We start from the raw sequence: 23168 nt of genomic DNA on the forward strand, positions 1-23168 counted from the left end.
TACATCTTTTAAAGAAAAAATTACTGGATTTTCAATAAGTATTGTGTCATATTAATTATTTTATTATAAAAGATGATTTGTAATGAGATCACAATATTTTGGAGAATGTGAATAAAGTAATCGAAAGAATATTCTTATTTAAATTATTTTTTAATTTTAAACTTATGAATTTAAAATTCGATGTGTTACTAATTTTTTTTATAGATATGAGAATAGTGACAAAAATATTAAATTTGGTGTAAAAAAGTATATCTAAAGGATATAATGTTTGATGATATATGGATTTAAAATACCATAACTTGTGAACAGAGGTCAATTTGGAAGAATTTTATATTGTTAATGAAAAGTCAACTAGATAATAGTAAAATGTATTTACTAGACTTGCTAAAAGAATAGAGTTGTGAAAAAAAATAAGTTTTTTTATATTAGAGTGCCAATAATCAATACATAATCTACGAAGTTAAATATAATGAGTCAAACTAATTGATTATCGACTTACAAATTAAACTGAAAAATACTAATCAATTTAGAACTGGATAATCCGACGTGATCTGATTAAAAAATATCTGGTTAACCTGAACTATAATCAGAATATTTTTTCTGAATATGAAATATTTGGTTTAATCTTTAACAACTGGACCTCATATGCTACTTTGCTCACCCCTAATAAATATGAGTATCAAAATATTTGATAATGTGACTTCGCACAAAAATAAAAAATTACTACACACCTAATGAAGCTGAATATTATATGTCTTTGAATTTCAGAAGAATAACTTATATATACTCTCCTTTTATTATTTGAAATACCAAAAATTTATTTGTTTGAGATTTGATTTATAACAATTACATGAAAAATTACTAAAAGTCTTAATCATCAAATTCAGAAAAGTAATGATAAAAAATTGAAATTTCATGAGAAGTCAATATTATAACTTACCGATCAAAGTATTAATCCTCTGATATTTTAAATTAATAATCGAAAATCTAAGACATTGAGTATTGTATAGTTGGTAAGAAAATTAAATGAGTAACCGCATCATGGTGTCAATTTTGTTTTTTTGGTATTGTTATAAGGTTACCTGTTTAATTGATACTTTTACAACAAAATAAGGTATGAGTCTTTTGTTGTATATTCAAATTTTTGTTTATACAAAATGTGTGCAACGCATGCTAAAAAAGATGTGTAGATTCTGATGCGATACGGTGAAAACTAATATCTGATTAAACGGAACTAGAACTAGAACAAGAATAGTTTTTTTTTTCATAATCCAGAATATTGGATATTGAATATTTGAATTAATCTTTAACAAATGAACATTATATGCTACATTGCTCACCCGTAAGAAATACGAGTATCAAAATATTTAAAATTTTAAGTTTGCACAAAGCTAAAAAAATAAATACACAACTAATTGAGCTAAATATTTCATGTCTTTGTGAACTTCATGGGATGTGACTTATATCTACTCTGTTTTTACTATTTCAGATTCCAGGATATCATTGTTTGAGATCCAATTTATAACAATTACATGAAAAATCATTAAAAGTCTTGATTATCAAGCTTAGAAAACTAACTATACACAACTAATTGAGCGAAATATTTCATGTATTTGTGAACTTCATGGGGTGTGACTTATATCTGCTCTGTTTTTGCTATTTCAAATTCCAGGAAATTGTTGTTTGAGATCTAATTTATAACAATTACATGAAAAATCATTAAAAGTCTTGATCATCAAGCTTAGAAAACTAACTATAAAAATTAAAATTTAACAACAAGCTGATATTATAACAGATTGTATCAAAGTAATAATCTTCTAATAGTTTAAATTAACAATAAAAATCTAAGACATTAAAGTACTTTACCGTTGATATGAAAATTAAAAGGTTAAACCACATTAAAGGTGTGAATTGTTTTGGGCACAGTTATAAGTTTATTAGTTGAAATTATACTTTTATAATAAAACAAGGTATTGGTCTTTTTAGTTGTTAAAATTTCTATTTATGCAAAATGTGTGCAACATATGCTAAAAAAGACTGTGTTGATGAATTGCCCCATCATGTGTCACTTAACTGTACGCCAAATCTACGCTCAAAAAAGAATAAATAAATGTAAAACAATGCACGCCACACATCTTTTTCTAATGACGATTTAGGATATCGTAATTCAATATATCAAGAACAAGTTTTCATCAAAATTATATTATGTTAAGTGAAATAATTTAATAATTTTTAACAATAATTTACAGATACTTTTAATGTGGAATAATATATTTAAAATCTAAAAATTTCAGCATTCATGTCAAATGTAATTTTGAACATGTAGATAATATTATCATGACCTCTATATCCTCACGAATTTGAATATAGAAAAATCAATTCAGCTGTAGTTTTTGATACATAAATTTTTGAAAAATATAGTACTTATTATTATTATTATAATTATTATTATTATTAATGCTATTAGGTTGCAAATATAACATTTTCATATCTACTTATTTTGTCAAAAAAATAAAAAATTCGTCAATATTATATAATCTTCATATTTGCTATTAGGTTGCTCTCAAAAAATTGAAAATAATAATAATTTTTTTTAATCTTATACCACATCAGCATATCAATCCTGTATCATATTTATCCAAAGATATTATTTTAAATGAAAATTTTAAAGTCGTTGGATATCATATTGATCGATATCCAAAAGCTATCTAAGTGATATCGATGAACTACAAAATTAGAAAGGAGAGTCCAAATTAAAAAGAATGTAGGCTGTAACGGATTGGTGATGCAAGACCACCTTTACAGGTGTACCCCAAATCTGACAGCAAGTTTATCTTACCGCCTCGTCCCTCGCGTGACATGCACGAACATATTTACAATTTATCAGAAAAGTAAATTTCCAAGAAATTTAAACTTATGTGAAAATATTTAAGTGTAATTTAATTTTAACCGGTAATTCATTTTAATCAATATACTTATATAAAGGAGAAGCGAGGAGGCGTGTAGGTGGCGCCTCTCACATCGCTCTGTTCTATTTTTCTAATTTTCTAGAATTTTTGGATGAAAAATATCAAAAATTAGAACTACCTTTTTTTAGTATCAGGTATATTAGAAACAAGTTTCAGAATCTGATTGTGTTTCATATTATTTATGGAATATAGTAGCTTGAAAGTTTTAATTTGATTTTGTTTCAGATTATTTAATTATGGAAAAGAGTAACGCACAAGTCTCTCTCCACCTATAAATACTTCTATAGATTGTAGGATTTTGGATCATCTAAACACAACCACCCGTCTTTCAATACCACAACCCTACCTCTCTCTGTTGATAGTTCTTTTGCTCGATTTCTAACTCGGTGGTAGGTAGTTATAGACCGGCAGACCTCTATGTGGGAATCGCCAAATCCAAACACGGGAAAAGAATATAGTCTTGACATGATATTGATGGATGATATCAATAAATTAACTATTAGTGATGTATGTCTGTTGATTATTCTTTTATAATATTTGTTTTGTTTATCGGACATGTTTGTTGTTAATTTTTATATGATTTACTTTGTATATAGGAAAAAATTATTTATCCATAATCTGTTTGCTCTGTTTAAACAACTTTTAAGTGAATACTGTTTATACAGTATTAAAAAAATAAAGGGCCTTACGCGATGGTAGTTATAGACCGCTATTTCACGGATTTAAATTAGATGTTTTTGTGCACAATCAGTCCAAAAAAAATTGGAGGAAGGTGACAATGTAAGAACATGATTAGTTTAAAAAAAACACAAATAAAATTAAGATTCGTCGTGCTTTAAATTGTTAATACGTGTATAAATTTATTTTCATTTTTTCACCATGAATTATATTCCAATTTTGCAATTATATATTGGTATTGGTATTACATCAAGATTTTTATAATATAAAATTTATTTTATCCTACAAATATTAATTTTGAAACATTAATATAAATTTTATAGACAGCTAGAAAAAAATTTTATTCTATAAATATCAATATTAAATTATTAATATAATTTTTATAGGCCGCCGCAACGCGCGGCTCAATTAGTATATGATAAATAAAGAAATCGTAACCAACTCAAATACTGACCATCCAAAATTTTTATTAAACATGTTAAATAACTTCATGTAAATAATTTTTTTTAATAGATGATCGTATATTTCAATGAATATGTCAAAATCTGTTTTAATAATAAAAATTATCCGACAAAAAATGTTTCAAATTAAATATGTTCGCAAACCGAATCACTAATCGATCAAAACTGTTATCGATATTGCAAATACAAGTGCAAGGTTATTTGGTCATATACATATATAGGGGAGGGTTCTGGTACAAACTTACAAACTTTTTTTGTTCAACACATATATAACTTGAGTTCAACATTCTTTTAACATATTTTGTTGAACATCGATTAAAATAGTGGCGGAGAAGTACATAGACCAATTTTTAAATGTAAAAACTAAGGTAAACATGTTATATAACTAATATCTATGTTTCTAGACCCTACCCAAACTCTAGGTGGATAGTTTAAACATCTTTTTAGATATATTCAACACAATGATAATTAGTGTTCAAAACCCGATGTTGAACCCCAGTTATAAATGTGTTGAAAACGCGATTTATTTATGCGTTATTTTTAAAAATTGTGATGTTTTTTGAAGAATTTTCAACATGGATACTTTATATAACTAAGGATTAACACGATGGAGGAATAAAAAAAAGTTTGTAAGTGTGTAACTTAAAAAAAAAATTATTTGATCCTGATTCATTATTTAGAGAGAAATTATATTTTTAATATTATATCATTTTGTGTTAAAACAATAATATTTTCTCTATTGCATCTAAAACGCGTTCTTAGAGGAACATTGTACCAATATTTTGTTTAGATGTAAATTTATATTTTTACAGGAGTGTTTAATGAGAGATATTATCAGATATTCTTTTACAATATCTTTTTACTGAAAAGTAAAGATATTACGCTGAATTTTTTTGAGATATCATTTGATTTTTCTTGAACATCAAATCTTGATCAAAATCAAATCATATGATGAAATCGTATAAATATATCGAATCTAAACTTTTTCCCTGTGGATTCGATTTTATTAGTCGAATTCAAGATATCTACATAATTATTAAGTAAAAGATGATTTATTTTCTCAATCAAGATTAGCTGAAAATAAATTATAAAAAAACCAAACATATATCCAAATAATTTAAGAGTGCCATTAAGAATATCCCATTCCGAACCTAATTAGGCAAATTCGCATGATAAACTCCTCATCCATAATACCATTTTTGCCAAATATGGTAAGAAAAAAGATATTACTGTCATCTGCCAAGATATTAAATAATGCAGATATCGGAAAAAGTAACCCGCACGAACGTGAAATGAGAGTCTACAAAGGATATCCCCGAAAAGCAATATTATATAAGCAGTGACTCTCTCTGTTGAAAGCACCTGCAACAGCCAAATACTCCGAGTTCTACATAGACCAAATTTTGCTATAAATACAGACCATCTTTGGGATAGAAATCATCACTAAATTTTATCACTTCTTCTCTATCCTTGCTTTCTCTCCAGACCCAAGTTGAAGAACTCTGAGTTCTTGCTTTATAACTCACAAATTATCTTCCAAAGCCATCAAGTACACAGTCTTTTCCAGGTGCACTGTGTGTTTGTGTGTGTGGTTCTTTTAGTATTTTACATAAGGTGGCATTTTTTTATTTTTTTTTACAAATATGACTTATAACCTTATATGTAAGTGAGTATTTGTTTTCCTAAATTCTCGGGATGAGCCGGATCGAACCGAGAATCTGTGACGAAAGAGAATAGCCCTCTTGAGATATCCAACCGTACTCTACATAAGGTGGCATTTAATTAATTGTGATTTAACTTTTAAGATACTTTTCTTGATTTGTGCAGAGATATGGGCAACTGCTGCAGATCTTTTGCTAGAGAGGTGGACAGTGAGAGGCAGGGAAGCACTTCTGTTCCTGTGCATGCTAGTAATGATGGAAGGGGAGAGTCTCAGCGCGCTTTCCGCGGGCTCCATCCGGGCTCTGGAAGAGTTCTTAGAGGCAGTGAGGCTGAGCTGGTTGCGGCGGGGTGGCCTTCATGGATGGTTCAGGATGTTGGTGAAGCTTTCAGGGGATGGGTGCCAAGAAAAGAGCATTCTTTTCACATCATTGAGAAAGTATACACCTTTTCCTTGCTTCTTTATCATTATTGCATTTTAGAGTAATGACAAGTTTATTATTACGTAATTTTTAGCATTGTAGTCTAATGGATACTCTGTCGGGTTATAATCTTAGTCGAGGCATGTGTGCATGAGATGAATTGTTGTGAGAGCTATTCAAGAAAAATTAGATAAAAAAACTATACTAGTCCCCTTATGATTAGTGATGCTTGGCTGTCATTATGAATATTTATGTTGTGCACAAATTTGTATTCAGATGATATATTTTGATTTTTTTTGAGTAACTGATTAAACATCTTGTCTGAGCAACTTTATTTTCCTTGGCAGATTGGTGAAGGGGCATACAGCACAGTCTACCGGGCTCTTGATATAGAGAAAAGGAGAATTGTTGCATTGAAGAAAATAAAATTAAACAATCTAGAGGCTGGAAGTATTCGCTTCATGGCAAGGGAGATCAACATCTTACGCAGGCTAAATCATCCAAACATAATTAAATTGGAAGGTTTAATTGCGTCAGAGAGGTCCCGCAATTTCTTCCTCGTTCTCGAGTATATGGAACATGATCTTGCAGGACTTGCTTCCCGGCCTGGTCTAAAGTTCACAGAGCCTCAGGTACTGTTTCAAAGTTTGTGCAATAGGCTATGGCAGAGTTTGTGTGATTAACTATCCATGCATTATACTTGTCTGTTCAGTAATACAGTATCTACATTCTTATCCATGCATTATACTCGTCTGTTCATTTCTTATATTGTACAAATTTCATCTTTGTATGTATAACAAAATTAAAGTTTTTGCAGATCAAATGTTTCATGAAGCAACTGTTATGCGGCCTTCACCATTGTCATAGTCAGGGCATATTGCATCGGGATATTAAAGGTTCCAACCTTTTGTTAGACCACAATGGACAATTAAAGATAGCAGACTTCGGTTTAGCAAACTATTATGATCCAGAGCAATATCGCCCACTGACAAATCGTGTAGTTACCCTTTGGTACCGCCCACCTGAGCTCTTGCTTGGTGCCACTTCTTATGGCACTGCTGTAGATATGTGGAGTGCTGGTTGTATTCTTGCTGAGTTATATGCAGGACAACCTATTTTTCCTGGAGAAACGGAGGTACATGGTTTGTAACTGTGTTGTTACTGACAAACATACATGTACTCGCTACTAAAATAGATAGCTGAAATAACTTTGCTCTTATGGTTATTGCTGATTACTTAAAAACACTTGGTCTCCAATAGGAGCACCTTAGCATCTGCAATTTCAACTGTTTATAGTAATTTTCATGCCTTTATTTACACCTATGAGTTGAGATGATGATGGAAAAGGAAAATAATAAAAAAAATTGATTTTAATTTGCCATATTAGACACTCCTTACATTTCTATGTGAAGCTGCTGTCAGTCTAAAGTGTAAACCTCATGGGCCATCATTCTTGAATGTAGCCTAACCATTCACCACTACAATGGTGTGAGTTAAGTTTTAATTTTCACATAGTGGGATAAGGCAATGAGTGACACTGTAACTTCTAAGGTAGCAGTCCTCTTGTGGAATATCCACTCTGACAATAGTTCTTGAACGCGAACTTTTTCTTTAGGAAGTCTGCCTGTGGGAGTCAGTCTGCGCATTGCGCGGTATATTAAACAAGCCATCAAATTATTTCTTAACAGGCTAGGATGAAGCAATAAACGCATTGCGCGCAGGCCAAAATTTGTTTCTGCATTTTCCTGACATAGCTGGGCAGTGATGCACCCAATAATACACGTCTGCATGCATGTCATTAGTTCATTGTTGCTATCACTGCATCGACTTCTTACTAGTACAACTGAATGATGAAGTTTCTATCTTTCTGTCTATTAGGTGGATCAATTGCATAGAATATTCACGCTTTGTGGCTCACCTTCAGAGGACTACTGGAGCTTACTGAATCTGCCTCCTGCAGACATCTACAATCCTCAAACACGTCTTAGGAGACGTGTTGCAGAATATTTCAGCGGCTTATCTGCACCAGCATTAGCACTAATTGAGACCCTGCTTTCTCTAGAACCTTCAGCTCGACGGTCTGCAAGGCATGCTTTAAACAGTGATGTAAGTACTTCTGCAAACCAGATCCTTTTTCTAATTATAATTCAATCCTGAAAACTCTTGTTGTTCATATTCTTCATTTAAGGACACCTTCAGATATCTACAAACATCTTGCTGTCATTTCCTAAAAGTATTTTCGCTTGCAGTCGACTAACTGTGTACTTCAAAAATAGTGACTCCTTGCTACTTCATATGGTCTTGGTCATCCTTAGATTAGTCGTGTATCTGCTACAACTTTTTTATTGTGCACATTTGGTTCTGGTCTCCACCGACGGGAATGTGGATTGAATGTGTAATTAGTAATCAAGCATTGCTAGGAATGTGATTATGGTATATTATTGCAGTGGAGGGATATCACAGGCTATTCAACAGGGTTCTGAATTTACAAAACTTAACAGGGTTCTGCCTGCTATTTACTTTCCTTTGTTATATATTCACCAGAACTCTTGGTTTTTTCTTGTTGAGCTACCTATGAACGTACATCTTGGTTTTTATTGCAGTTCTTTTGGTCAGAACCGCTCCCTTGCAAACCTGAAGAATTGCCAAAGTATCCTCCAAGCAAAGAGCAACATGCCATAGCTCGATATGAGGAAGCGAGAAGGTTCAATGATGTGAAACAACTTGTCTTTATATGTGAATATGTGAAACAACATATTCAAATGTTACCACAGCTGTTGTAGGCTTGTAGCCAGTAAGTTTTTGTCATGTCATTAGGTGAGAGCTGTTATGTCTAATGTACTTTCGTTGGAACTTGTAGGCAAGCGGCTGGAGGATCCGAGGGCGACACGTATGATTTCAAAGGAAAGGGAACAATGGACAATCAATTTGTTTCAGCACTTAATATTAATGCAGCATTATACCGATCAATGCTGGCAAGTTTCGTAATATTATTGATAAATTTTTTGCGCCTGGTTTCTATATTGATCCAGTCTCTACACTTAATAATCTTTTTGCATCCATATTTATTGAGTGGGTAAAAAAATTCTATGCAGAGGAGAAGGACTCAGGACAATCCTGAAGCTGGTTCCCCATCTCCAATAGAGTTACCTCGACCTGAAGAAATCAGTGGCACGTCACATTCTGGAGCGTGGGCTCAGAATAACAATTATGCATCTGCACAAATAGTTTCAAATGCAAGACAGCATCCAGCTTACGATCGCGTGCCAAGACAGAATGACAGCAGGCATCAGCAAAGTACTGCATTCTATGCAAATGAGGAAGTGAGGAACAGCTACAGAGATCCAGTTCGCGTAAGTTTTTAGTTCATCATTAATATATGTATTAATCGTCAATTTTTATAAGGTTTATCATTTATTTTTCTCTTGTATTTCCAAACACACTTGTGTTTTCCCCAGCCTGGATACGAGTACGGTGCAAGCAGCAGCAGCAGCAGGATTTACTACTCAAGACCTCTTCCTCCTCCGGTACGCAGGCCTGATGAGATACCAAGACCTCATCCAACTCTAGCAAGCAATGCTGAGGAGATGCCATCGAGACGTCTGCCAGCTCCAGCAGGCAGACCTGATCCAAGGATACCAAGGCCTCCTCGAGCTCCTGTACGCAGGACCTGATCAGATCCTGATAAACGAAGTGAACCAAACGAAAGTCCAGGTGTATCCGCAACCCAGGAACGAATCTAGTAAGAGACACAGGGACACATGTCTCCTATTTTTTTAATTTTTTCGCCATTCTAGATATACAAAATTATAGAAATGCCCTCAAAAAATTTGAAAATATACAAGTGTTTTCAAAAAATTTGTTTGGTTCCTCCGAGACATTCCTCCTAAATCCGCCCCTGCCGCTACCAACAAATGCTTCATTGGTAGCTGTGTTTCGGAATTCAACAAGGGATCACAACGGTGGTATCAGGTGCAAATCTGCTTGATCATACGAGCTGTTCTGGTTCTCTCTGTAAAGAGTTTATTCTTTAGAAATTTCATGAAGTCGTGAGTTGGTAGTAATTGAGATATCATTGTTATAAGCCTCACTGTACTCTCTGTACATGTCTGTTGTCAATCTTTACAACCGAAACTCGAAAAAACCCGACGGATCGGATCCGGATCTTCATTTTCCGGATCCGGACCCGAACCCGAACCGAACCGAAATATAATAGATCAGGTCTGGATCTTAATAAACCCGACCCGACCCGTTGTCATCCTTAAGAACAATACACAATTCAAGCCAAGGTTTTTTGTTCAAAGCTTTTTCTGTAGACAGACATAAATATAGACTCTCAGATATCTAATATCTGACATGAGATTTATGATCGTATTCGCATTTTTTTTCCAATTCCACTATAGAATCATTGTGGAATACTTCAACTATAGAATCACTGTGGACTACTTCATAATCTTCAATGAATTTTTCAGAATGAAACTTATAAATATATTCGTATTGCTAATAAATTACAAAAAATAATACATGTGAAGTTCCACAAAGTGCAGCAGATAACCATGAACTTGTCAAGAAAACTGCTTTCCGAGTGAATTTCCTGCCCATGGTTCCACAAATGGCTAAGAAATTATTCGTGCTGCGCCTTTATATGAATACCCCAACATTTATTGTTGGTCTTGTGGAATGTAATGAATCAATTTCATACATTATACTTCTCTCCACAAGCAAGATCATCAAATTTGGTTTTGAATATAAACTATAAGAATCTAATGACATTTGTTTTCCTCTGACTTGGCCGACAAAATCAATCTATCTACAAGTCCCCGAAGCCTTTGAGCTCCTGGACCAGGTTTGAGCTTTTTTGCTTTCCCAACTTTGGAGCAACGAGGATTACCTGAACACCAACCACCAGGCGTGAAGCTCCCGTTTGTTCGACCCAGCAGTTCCTCGTCGATTTTATCTAATACAGGGTCATCCTGCTGAAATTTCCGTGCAAATGCAGCACCACTTCCAATCATGTTGCTCAAATCGTCAAGGGTCAGAATATGAGGATGTTGCTTAGGCGGTGTGTCCCAAGCAATGTAGTGCATGTCATGGTTGATTACAGTTGGAGCATACTCGGGCACATTGCATATTACAGTATGAAAGTAACTTTCGGGAGATGAGACAAAATTCGTGTAGTACATGAGCAGTGTTCTTGGAAGATTATCCCAACCCCATACAAGGTACTCTACAAAGGAGTGTGAGAGGATCATCCAAGCAGAACCTGCAAATATTGTAATAATGTTATGGTACAGGCATATCCAGAATATGAAATGTAAAGAAATTCAAAAAAGTCTACAGAGATGCGAATTCAGTTCCATGGGCATTAATAAAACCGTGATTACATTTTGTTTCCTCTTAATATGAATATGTCAACTATATTTGTACTATGATTAGGCATATGCAGTTACTTTGCTTAAATGTAAAACAGGGTTATGCAGTTCTTTGCACCATCATCCAAAATAGGTACTGGTATTGTCTTAGTCTAATAGACAAGTGTCAGCATTCATGATCTGCTTGAATTCTTGTTGCACGAGAAAACACCAGATTTCAGCATACCACTTACTAAATAAGGTAAAAGCAATTCAATTGCATTGCAGGGAGCAATAACAGATAGTCGCATCAAAGAGGGTGGTTCCTTTAGAAGGTAAAACTTTGAAGTACATGTCCACGTGAAACTATTTCTAGCCTCAAACGAGCTCGGATATACTGACTCCAAAATAATTTAGCTATATTTAAAAAAAAATATTCTGGAGAAGTAGATGAAGATCCAAATCAAAGTAAGATCTTGTGATTATCATTCTATCAGTTCATTTGTGTTTAGGATGATGACTTTCAGTTATTAGGGTATACAAGTAAAGCAACCTTAAGGCGCGAACTAGATGAACTTTTTAAGTATTAAACAAAAGATCCTAACAAGATGAAAAAATGGGGTTCTTAACTAAGGAAGATTATGATGGGAATTTTACTCATTGGAACTTTAGATATAGCCAACAGGTTAGAGATATTTACATCGCATTTGTTCAAGCCGATTCATAATGGTTTTTAGACTTTTGTATAGAATATATTATCAACAATTGTTATTAATTATGATTCATGAAATTATAAGTACAGCTAAATAACAGACAAACTAACCTGTAAACAACTTGAAGGCTGTAGGCAAAGCTCTATGCTGGGTAACCCAGAAGATGTCTGACTTTGTGTTTTGGTAAAGCCCCGGGTCTATCATCAATGGCATTGCCCTTTTACCCCTGCATAGGGAGATGACAGGACATGGTTGTCAATAGTTTTTTTAATGACTACAACCAATTTAGACAATAGGGCAAAAATAGGACTAATGATAATCTTACTCCTTCCATCCCAAGTTGCTTGTGGTTTCAATAAAATTTAGATCCCGCTCCAAATCAAGAAATGTGGAGAGAAGATCTGTACAAAGTCACACAATTTCACAATTTTATAGCATATACTCATAGGTCATACGTTAAACTCTTCCCATATGAAAAATGCAGGGGACAAAATACAAACCATCTTGAGTCACCAGAGGATAATCTGAAGCACTGAGGTTTATAAACCAATCCCAGTTCTTAGTTCTCTTAAGAAGGATGGCACATGCATGAAGAGTATTAGCCACCATGGTGGGTCCTCTATAGGTAACCATATTAGCTTTAGTAATCATCATCACATTCCCAACCTTGGCAAAAATCGGTTCCTTTTCCACTCGGGTAGCCAGCTCAAGTCTCTCCTCCGGCGGAGATTCTAGATCCATATGTAGCACATAGTGGTTCAAAGGATGGTACAGAGCATGAAGAGTCCTCCAAAGCTTTTCTAGATCACCCTTGGAACCAGAAATCAAATAGGCAAAACGAGGAATAGGAGGACTAGGAGGAACAGGTGGTGGTGCATTTTTTTCTTCAGCAAAAGACGCCTTTGTTTGATTCGCAATAACTCGCGAGGGAAAAATTGATAAGAATGCATTGACTCTGTGTAAAGAAGAAACTTGACCCATGTTGAAGGAGGTTACAAGGAAGAAGCCACACACGATTGAAGTTATAACAAGCGGAAACACCCATTTCTTCTCCATGTTAAACAATCCACTTTCAAAAACTTTTCCTGGGTTCCACCCAAGATTTTTCATATCCAATTCTACACCAACTTGTATTAGCTAAAAGAGGTATTGGCAACAACTAAATGTTCATATCAAACCCTTCATCCGATAAATCCAATATTTTGTACACATTCCAATACGTCTCCTAAACAACTGAAAACAACAAAATTAATCTTTCTTGCTACTACAACAATCCCTCAAATAAAAAAGGAAATTCATTTCAGCTCACAAACCAATCTTGTTCGAACACACACACAAACCAAGAAAATTAAACTAAACACATGTTCGAGAACTCGAGAATGAATACGAGGTCAGACAAAGTAGATAACATAAATTACCCAATATAATACTACATTGACAATGAGCTCCATATAATATTTCCAAGTGGATCAAAAAACACATTTCAAGAAAACGACACAGCCATAAACAAAAACACTACCAAATCCAAAAGCAACACATTCACAATAAAGCTCAAAACTTTATCAAAAACCCTGATAGAAAAACACTAAATTTAATCAGATGAGCTAACAAAATCAAATTACCATTAAATCTAATTAATTAAAAACCCAACATAACCGACACTATCACAGACAACATTATGCATACATATGTGTGTGTATGTGTGTAATAAGGCATTAGATCATTGAAAGAACGATAGATACTCGATAAATAATTGAGGGTTTGATAGAATTGATTGATTACAACAGCTAAATAATGAGATCATGAGGCTCAAATTGTACCTGTACGTGCAGAATATGTGTGTACACATACAAGAAAATGGGGTTTGTGTGTATAATTCTGGAAGGGTCAATATTGACGGAGTGCAAATCAGTGAAGAAGATGCAGCTGTGTTTACACTCTGGGTCCTGGGAGAGATGAGAGAGAGAGAGAGAGAGAGAGATTGTCAAGTGAAAAGAGATTGTGTCATGTTAATGTATAATTATTAATCTCTTTTTTCTTCTTTAGGCTTTAAATATTTATTGTCATGATCTTATCTTAATTTCAGATATTTAATATGTTTCAGATTATTTTAGCTAAAATTTTGTTTATCGAGAATAAATTATAAAAACAAATATTAAATGGGCCATATTTGTGATATTGGCGTTTATTCTGTGTCTAAGTTTGAACTGTCATCTAAATAAAAAGCTTAAACAATGATACATATAATTACTTATACGAATAAGTAGCAATAAAAGTTATCCTTTCGATTTTAAATCACCTTTACTTTTTTGATGAAATTGACTTAATTTTAATTAAAATTGACATTCCATTAAAAAAATATTAAAATTGATATTAATTATGTATTAAGATTATAAATACAGTAATCATTTATTAAAAATATATATTATTTATTTAAACGTGTATGTTTCAAACTGTTAAATTATATAAGAGTAGCTTATAAATTTTAGTCAATTTAATCCACTTAAGGAGTATATATTTTGTAAGAATAATAATTCTTGACTTTAGTTGAAGGTAATTTAATTTGAAAAATTAAAATATGATAAATAAATTATGATAAAACAATATAATAAATCAATAAAAATGTGAAACATGCGACTCATCGTACCATTATAGAACGGCAATGACTGTCTTTAATAATGATAATAATGATAGTGATGACATGCATGATCGTGTGGATGAAAAGAGCACAACAGAGCACCAAAATTTAACTTAAAATTTTGCTCAAGTTAACTTGGAATGATTTGGTTTGGGATGAAGGTGTAAAGCAGTTGACCAATTGTAATCCTGAGTCTTTTGCATACTACTGTATCATGCAACGCCTAGAGTCTCCGCTGTCCCTTTCACCTTAACTTTCTTCTATGTTCTACTATTCTCATCAATTTTTCTGTCAAAAAATAAATATACTAGTCCCACCAGCAATTTATTGGATTTAGGCGGTGTTGTAAAAAAATGAGAATCAGACTCAATCGGTGAAGTCACAGAAGAGGGATTAATCGGTGATTAATTGAATTGATCGGGATTAATCAGATTAATCCGTGATTAATCGGAGATCTAATCAGTTCGGCAAATTACGAAACAAGAATTAATCGGTGACTAATCGTGATTAATTACCGAATTTTAGAAGAGAGGGTTTAGGTTGTTTTGATCAAATTTTGAACCCATAACTAATACAGTAACAATTTTAGAAAAAACTAAACATATTCAATTTTTATTTAAAACATATCGATTTTGATCAGTGTTAAATTACTTTTCCTTAACAAGTCATGCAACTTTTCTACTTATGATTTAGAGGTTTTGTTTAATAATCAAATCATACTTTCGATGTTCTTTTGTATATAAAAATAAATATACAAAATTTTATTGAATAAAATTTATTTGAAAATCATAAATATCAGGAAAAAAACTTATAAAAACAAAGGTCAACCAGCCAGACAAAACACGGATTAATAAAACCTATTTATGAGTCTGGCCCACGTTACCGTTTGTTTGAATTTAAAGCAGTCCCACTCAAAGATGGTTTCGGACTACAGAATTTAGTTGGGCCTTTTAGGTTAGGCAAGATATAAGCAAATTAAATAGATTGTTGGGCCCAAGTAAAAACAAATGGGCCGGATTCGTTTCACATAAAGAAGGGTTATCTCGTTACAAAAGAAAGAAGAGGTGTTGAGGAACGTGCAAGTTGAGTGACGCCACATGCGTAACTAAAAGTCCATTATTTCGTCTACAACACGTCACAAAATATAGCAAATACCATTCTCCACTTACGTTCATATCTATCACATTCCATTTTCACCATTATCTTAATTCCTATGCTCTTTTTATATACTATATTTTAACTTCTTTTTTTTTTTTGACAGAAATATATTTTAACTATTTACTCTTCTTCCCTCTTTATAAAACTTAAGATCTGGTATGGAAATTTGGAAAAATGCATTTAAAAAGGTGAATTTAAGTTTTATAAAAATTCTAACAAAACATATAAAATATATACATGTATATATAACTTAAACTAAAAATATTGTATGAAAAATCAATATCCCTAAAATTATTTTTTTAATTTAATTTATACAGACTATATTACACAACGATTTCCAAAAACTGATATATGATCTTTTTTAATAGTCGTGTATACATTATAAATAATTCAACCTCCAATATTAATAACATAGCTATTTAATATCTACATATAATCATAAATTATTTGATGTATTAATCATATAAATTAAAGTAAATAATAATGTTTTTAATATATTCTTATTATAATAAAAAATTGAAAACCAAATCAATAAAATGTATATAATAAATATGTTATTAGGGTGGATATTTCATAGAAAAATGACCATAAAATCAATCATAAAAATTAGTGTTTAAAGCCTTTTGAATAATTTCCAATAAATTTCTAAAAATTATTTTACAGATTATACTCTTATATTCATATAATAATTTTATTTATCAAAAAATTTTGATTTTATACATATTTCCGATATTCATGATAGTCAGTGTTATAGAAATCGGGAATCAGACATAATCGGTTGAGCTACCGATTCAGGGATTAATCGGAAAGATTAATCGGAGTGAAAAGCGGATATGTTTTAATATTAAAATATTATTTAATATTTAGTTATTATTATATTAGTAATTTAGTAATTACTATATGAGTAAAGTTCTATGAAACCACTTATATTTTGGAGAGCGTGGAGACCGTTGATATTCTGCTAGTAAAATATGCATAAAAATATTGAAAAACTCATAATTTTGCAAATCATGTTGTACAAAATCATTATATCATTTAAAATCTTGAATATCATGTATGTTTTACATGTTGAATATTATATAATATTTTATCCGGCAGAATATGTTTAGTTTGCAGAACATTTGTTCCATTTGCGGAACATACACATTCTACTTATTAAACATAGATGTTCATCAATAATTTTAATGAACTGGTGATATTTCTTCACAAAATAATGTATACTGCAGTATTTTGATTTGCAAAATTATGAGTTTTGTAATGTTTTTATGCAATATTTTACTTGCAAAACATAAATGGTCTCTACGGTCTCCAAATAAAGTGGTCTCCATAGAACTTTACTCTAATTATATTTACTAATATTCATAAACTTTATAATTATTCATATTTAAAGTGATATAGTATTTTAATTTTAATAATTTATCATATATACTTCGATTAGGAAATATATATAAGAATTAATCGAATTTCAAAAATCGAATCGGTGGCTGACCTTGCAGGGGATTAATCGGTTAAATCGGGGATTTTTTAAACACCGATGATAATGAAAAAAGGTTATAATTATAAAACCTATAAATGGACAAAATTAACAAACCCGGAAACCGGTAGGTATGTTTTTACTGTTCAAGGAAAAATAAAATCAGAGCGGTTTTTATTCCTCTCTCTACATCGATACAATCAAAGTTCCTGCTTCTATATAAACAAATACTACTAATAAAACTCTCTTCATCTCTCTGTTTAGTTGAGCTGGGGAGATCTAAATTTCAAGACTGACCCAAATTTCACTTTTTGGATCTTGGATTTAGACGTCTCAGTCAAGGGATCTTCTCCAAAAATCTCACTTTTTGGTAATTCTCATGATCTTTTGCATTCATTCTTGAATATTTCGTGGCCCATTTGGTTTTCTTGGCCATTTGATTATCTTTTCTTGATTTTATTGAGTTTTGATGAATTTGTGTTGTGGGGTTTCTTGAATTGGTGGTTTGGGAGATTTTTATTATGTTTGTGATCTGAAATTGTTGTTTTGATGGTGATCTTGATTTGTGTTGGTGATTTATATGAAGGGTTGTAAATTGTATGATTTTTGTGTATTGGATTTGCAATCTCGAATTCTCGGTGCGTAAGTATGATATAATTTGATATGCATGTGTGTTTCTTTGTGTGTATTTAGCAGTTCTTGATGTGTGTGTTCTTGCAGTTTGCAGGTATATAAAGATTTGTGGTTTTTTGCTGGTATAGTGGTATCTTTGCTTTTATTTATATTTCTGCCGCCTACATTTTGTAGAGTACAAGTTTTTGAAGATATATTCGATAGAAGACATGCTTTTTTTCTTTCTTTTGAGATGAAATTTTTAGTGTAGAATGGTATTGTTGAAGGCAATATAATGAGTGAAAATACAATAATCTTCTATTATATATGCTTGTGTGATTGTGAATGTGTTGTTACTATGTGGCAATTTACATGGTGAAGATGATCACTGTTATTGAAGCCGAATCAAAATGTTTGAATAAATAATTTAATTAAACTTTGACGTCTCTTTTGCACATATTTTTTATGTCTCTTTTGCACATTTTTCTAGCACGCTTATTTAAAGATCTTTTAGCTTGAGAGTCCTAACACAAGCTGGTTATTATTGACATTCATCTGGTCGTGGCTTTAAAGGTCTTTGTGAAGTTATGTATTAATGTTAAATGGCATCTGTTTCTTCTTCTTCTCTTCTTTTTTTTAATGTATACCTGAAACAGGAATTGGAATCTTTGAAGGGATTTTAAGATACTTTATGAGTATGGGTGTGGAGAGTTTGGAAACTGAGTTGCCCCATGTCCCTGTGGAGACAAAACTGGAAGGAGACATCTTGTTGCAGAAGGAAAATGGAATACTGAATCAAGACTCAGGTATAACATTTGGTTCACATGGAACAGAAGAGCCAGTTAAAAAAGAGGCGAGTAATTTGCCAGAAAATACCATTCCCAAGGATGCAGTTGATGAGTGGCCTGAACCTAAGCAGATCCACACCTTCTATATGGTCAAATATCGGTTATATGACGACCAGAAAACCAAATTCAAGTTGGACCAGGCTGATAAAGAGCTTAGAAAGTTCAACCAAGCTCAAAATCAGATCATGGAAAAAATAAGGGCAAAAAAAGTGAGTGTTTTTTTACTCTTCTGTAGTTCTGTTTCCTTGACTGGAACTGCTTGCCAATTTAATCCTTGTGAAATCCGTGACATGAAATAATATGCTACATAATCGTTTATAGAAATGGCTCCTGTTTCTGGTGGAATAGTGGAGTGAAGTTTGATGGTGTGATATACTGCTGAACAATCTCTTCAATATAAAATTGAATCAATACACTTAAGTTATAACTGAAAGAAAGAAAATCGCCAATCTTAATCGTTGAATAAATTAAGCAACATACATATTTTCTGCAGGCAGATCGAGCTCAAGTGAATTCTCAATTGAAGACTTTTATTGATGAAAGTAAGCAGTATAGACAAATCATAGATGAGAAGAGGAAAGAAATAGAGCCTTTGCATCAGGCTTTAGGCAAATTGCGCAATTCAAACACAGGGGGTAGAGAGAAGACCTTTTTATGCTCTTCTCAGGAAGAGCTAAATGAAGTTGTAAGCACAATTTTTTAAGCTTTTTTAATTTCTGCTGGTCACTTTTTCCTGTTATATGTTTTGCTTAATAATTGTTTCTGTTTTATCTATGAGCATAATTAGGAGTAATTGTACTATTGATCTAATCTTATGTGTGGTAATATTTGTTTTATTCTCCACTCTTCTTGGTAATTAAGATCAAGAGCTTAGAAAACCGCATACAACATGAGAGCATTCCCCTGTCTGAAGAGAAGCAAATAATTAGAGAAATCAAACAATTAGAAGCAACACGGGAGAAAGTTATTGCCAATGCTGTTGTGAGGGCTAAGATTGAGGATTCACTGGGAGAGAAGGAAGCCATTCAAGACCAGGTTAAGGTAGGGAAATCCTTTTAAATACCTGTAAATCTTGTACTATCCTTGGCTGTAAAAATATAATTATCGTCTCCAGACTTCTGTAATTCTTGTTATATATTAGTCACATAAAGTGGTTTTGTTGATCTTGTGCTTTCTATGTCATTGTAGCTGATAGGTTCTGGTCTGGATGGAGTTTGGAAAGAGAAGAAAGTAGTTCAGGCTAAGGTTGATCAGCTTGATAAAGAGAAGAAGGCCATAAATCTAGTGATTGATTCTTTAGAGGAAGAATCGAAGGCTATTTCAGTGGATAGACAGAAGGTTTATGACAGGATTCGGGAACTAAGGAAACAGCTTGATCAAGGGGTGTGTAACTCTACTTTTGGCATTTTACATCCATTCTTCTTTCTGCTGTAAAATGGCTGTTGCATAACTTCATAGAATCATATCTTGCTACAAATCTGCTGATTACATCTATAGATTTGTTTTGTGTTAATCTGGATCAGCTCGGGAAAGTTAAGTTTATACTTGCAAAAGGTGTCAGCATATCATATAGCAATAACGAACACTTGCTTATAGCGTGGTATTCTAATCCTCTGATCATGATTGGACACTTTAGCTGCTTGCTCAGGCTTTTCATAGGCGCTTACTGATCTTTATATATCTGGCTGCATCAATAAATGAAGTGGACTAGACCTTAGAACTTATGTTTAGTTCATTAATCGTTCATTACTTAAGCATGAACAGCTAATTTTAGTCATTTAGCAGGTCATAGGATGTCTTCTGCAACTGGTTAAGTAAGAGATTATTAATAAAGGTAACCAGGACAAAAGACAGATGAATCTATTTGCTCGCCTGTAATTTTGAAAATATTTGTAGATTCCACAAAGAAAGAACTGTAAAGTACAACAGACCTTGCCTGATATTGGAAAACTTGGATTATTTTTGGATAATGGTAGATGGAAACAATGCTTGTACAGTCCTATTAAAACCTAGAAATATAGGCCCGCTTGCAGTCGGTGTTTTTGTTAAAAGTTTTGCTTTTTATATATACAGAATTCATGTCATGCTTATTTTTAAGATGATTTAATGATGAGAGATGAAGTGCGAACCAGGATGATGCAAACATATTATGGGATCAATTGCCGCTTATCTGAATCCTGTATTCTTTATGCTCATGTTTATGTTGTTAAGGAGTTTTAGCAATGCTGAAGACTAATTAATTACTGATATTATAAATCTTTTCAGAATGCTCCCTATTATCAAAATCGTACTACCTTGATAAAGGCCAGAGAGCTTGCGGCCAGAAAAGACGTTGAAGGTCTTCGCAATTTTGCTAGTACAGAGGTTTGTACTAGTTCTTTCTGATAAAGACATCTGCTGGTCAATCAACACAATAATCAGTTTTACCATCAAATCTTCAACTTCTCTTTGATCAGGTGGATACATTTATGTCCTTGTGGAGTAGTACCAAGGCGTTTAGGGATGATTATGAGATGAGAATTTTGCCTAGTCTTGACATGCGACAACTGAGCAGGGACGGACGAATGAGAAACCCCGGTGAGAAGCCATTAGTGGTAAAAGAGTCACCACCTCCTGCTCAAACTGAGATAGTAGCAAAACCACAACCCAAACAGGTGAAGGAAGATTCCACCAATATCAACCAGAAAGAGAAAAGTACGAAGCAACCAAAGGAACCTACTAAGGAAGTACCAATTCCTGAAAGTACCGTAGAGGTCAGTGCTGTGAAAGATGGTGAGTTCGAAAAGGCAGAAAAAGATCCTCTTCCGGTGAAAAAAAAAGTTGACGAGGCAAAGCTGAAGGAGTTAAAGAGAGAGGAAGAGATAGCCAAGGCTAAGCAGGCCCAGGAAAGAAAGAAGAAATTGGCAGAGAAAGCGGCAGCGAAAGCAGCTATAAAAGCTCAGAAGGAAGCTGAAAAGAAACAAAAGGAAATTTATTCTTTTCCAATGTGTTTCCAGATTATATAACCTGTGATGATTTGTGGAATATGATCTTAAGCAATTTCTAATATTTGACTTTAATACCTACAGGATCGCGAGAAAAAAGCAAAGAAAAAAGCCACTGCATCTGGATCTGTGGCAACTGAGGAACCAACTGAAACAACAGCTGATATCGTCTCTGAAACAGGAACAGCAGAAGAGGTTGTTCAGGCAGCAGCTGCACCGAAGACCAAGGAAAGAAAAGAGAAAACTACAGTGCGGTCGAGGGGCAAAGTCAAGGGCCCAGATCCACTCCCTAAGATCATACTCAAAAGGAAGAAAGCAACAAACTACTGGACTTGGGCAGCAGCTCTAGCGGCCATCTTAGCAGTGTTGCTTGCAGTGCTCGGATACTATTATATGATGTGAAGACATATGATGTGAAGACCCGTAATGCAAGTCAGCAGGTACAAATCGACGATGGGCCAAATTTTGTGTTTGGCAAATGATGTCAGTGGCCGAGTAAAGTTACATGAAAGTACTTTTTTCTCTTTATATTTCCGTACACTTTTTGGCAGGAAGATGGACATGAAACTTCTGTATTTGGTTTTTGTTTCATTCTAGAGATCAGGCAGTTGGAAAAATTTAGCTGAGGCAGAGTACTTGTTTTTCAATTTGAAGTTTTGGTTTTTGAATCATTACTTGTTTTGTAATTTGATAATGCTGTGCATTGATGAGTAGACTTGCATCAACATTAATTTTATTTATTCAGTCAATACCTTCACAGTTCACAACAATGCAAAAATTGATTGTTTTCAGAGAAAGAGTCCTGCATTTCTGGGATGAAGCTGTGCAGAAGCGCTGGTTTTGCTCATCTTATTTTAAGCTGCTGATACGTAAATGAGTACCTTTTTTGAGAAAAATAATAATGTCTTGCTCGTTATGCCTATTTAAATTTGTTACAATGCTTATTCTAGTTTTGTCGAGCAAGCTGCTCATTTGTGTCTAACAAAAATTATGTGTTAATAACAACAACAATAATAATAATATTAGAAATCAGAAATGCTGACTTTTTTGCTTTTATATTTTATTATAAAATTATAAATTTTCAATGTTTGATAACTTTTATTGTAATTTAATAATTCAAACACATTTAACAATTTATAAATTAAATTCAATTATTACCATAATTCTTAAGTCATAATTGTCTTCTTTCTTTTATATCATA

General features: G+C 32.9%; 3 protein-coding genes across 5 annotated transcripts; 2 read left to right on the forward strand and 1 right to left on the reverse strand.

Moving 5' to 3' along the window:
• The first annotated feature begins 5484 nt into the window (after positions 1–5484).
• LOC108222109 (probable serine/threonine-protein kinase At1g09600) lies at positions 5485–10086 on the forward strand. The gene is made up of 8 exons (XM_064093323.1): positions 5485–5675; positions 5936–6206; positions 6537–6821; positions 7007–7324; positions 8068–8295; positions 8793–8893; positions 9050–9542; positions 9648–10086. The coding sequence occupies exons 2-7, from the start codon at positions 5940–5942 to the stop codon at positions 9267–9269; spliced, it is 1419 nt and encodes a 472-aa protein (XP_063949393.1). The 5' UTR covers positions 5485–5675; positions 5936–5939; the 3' UTR covers positions 9270–9542; positions 9648–10086.
• A 528-nt stretch (positions 10087–10614) lies between these two features.
• LOC108222956 (beta-glucuronosyltransferase GlcAT14B) lies at positions 10615–14255 on the reverse strand. 2 transcript variants are annotated; one of them, XM_017396953.2, is made up of 5 exons: positions 14074–14255; positions 12754–13478; positions 12579–12654; positions 12364–12479; positions 10615–11452 (listed from the first exon to the last, which is right to left on the reverse strand). In XM_017396953.2, exons 2-5 carry the CDS (start codon positions 13361–13363, stop codon positions 10953–10955), a joined length of 1302 nt encoding a protein of 433 aa, XP_017252442.1. In that variant the 5' UTR covers positions 13364–13478; positions 14074–14255; the 3' UTR covers positions 10615–10952. The 2 variants fall into 2 exon arrangements, with proteins under 2 accessions (XP_017252442.1, XP_017252441.1); XM_017396952.2 differs by having other exon boundaries at positions 12754–13486.
• Positions 14256–17694: 3439 nt separating this feature from the next.
• Positions 17695–22726, forward strand: LOC108222955 (proton pump-interactor 1). 2 transcript variants are annotated; one of them, XM_064093322.1, is made up of 8 exons: positions 17696–17893; positions 18792–19192; positions 19477–19668; positions 19845–20024; positions 20172–20366; positions 21249–21347; positions 21440–21943; positions 22046–22726. In XM_064093322.1, the coding sequence occupies exons 2-8, from the start codon at positions 18827–18829 to the stop codon at positions 22367–22369; spliced, it is 1860 nt and encodes a 619-aa protein (XP_063949392.1). In that variant the 5' UTR covers positions 17696–17893; positions 18792–18826; the 3' UTR covers positions 22370–22726. The 2 variants fall into 2 exon arrangements, with proteins under 2 accessions (XP_063949391.1, XP_063949392.1); XM_064093321.1 differs by having other exon boundaries at positions 17695–17893; positions 18810–19192; positions 21440–22187.
• Positions 22727–23168: the final 442 nt, after the last annotated feature.

The sequence above is a fragment of the Daucus carota genome, chromosome 5 (genome assembly GCF_001625215.2).
Source record: "Daucus carota subsp. sativus chromosome 5, DH1 v3.0, whole genome shotgun sequence".
In the NCBI taxonomy this organism is placed as follows: domain Eukaryota; kingdom Viridiplantae; phylum Streptophyta; class Magnoliopsida; order Apiales; family Apiaceae; genus Daucus; species Daucus carota.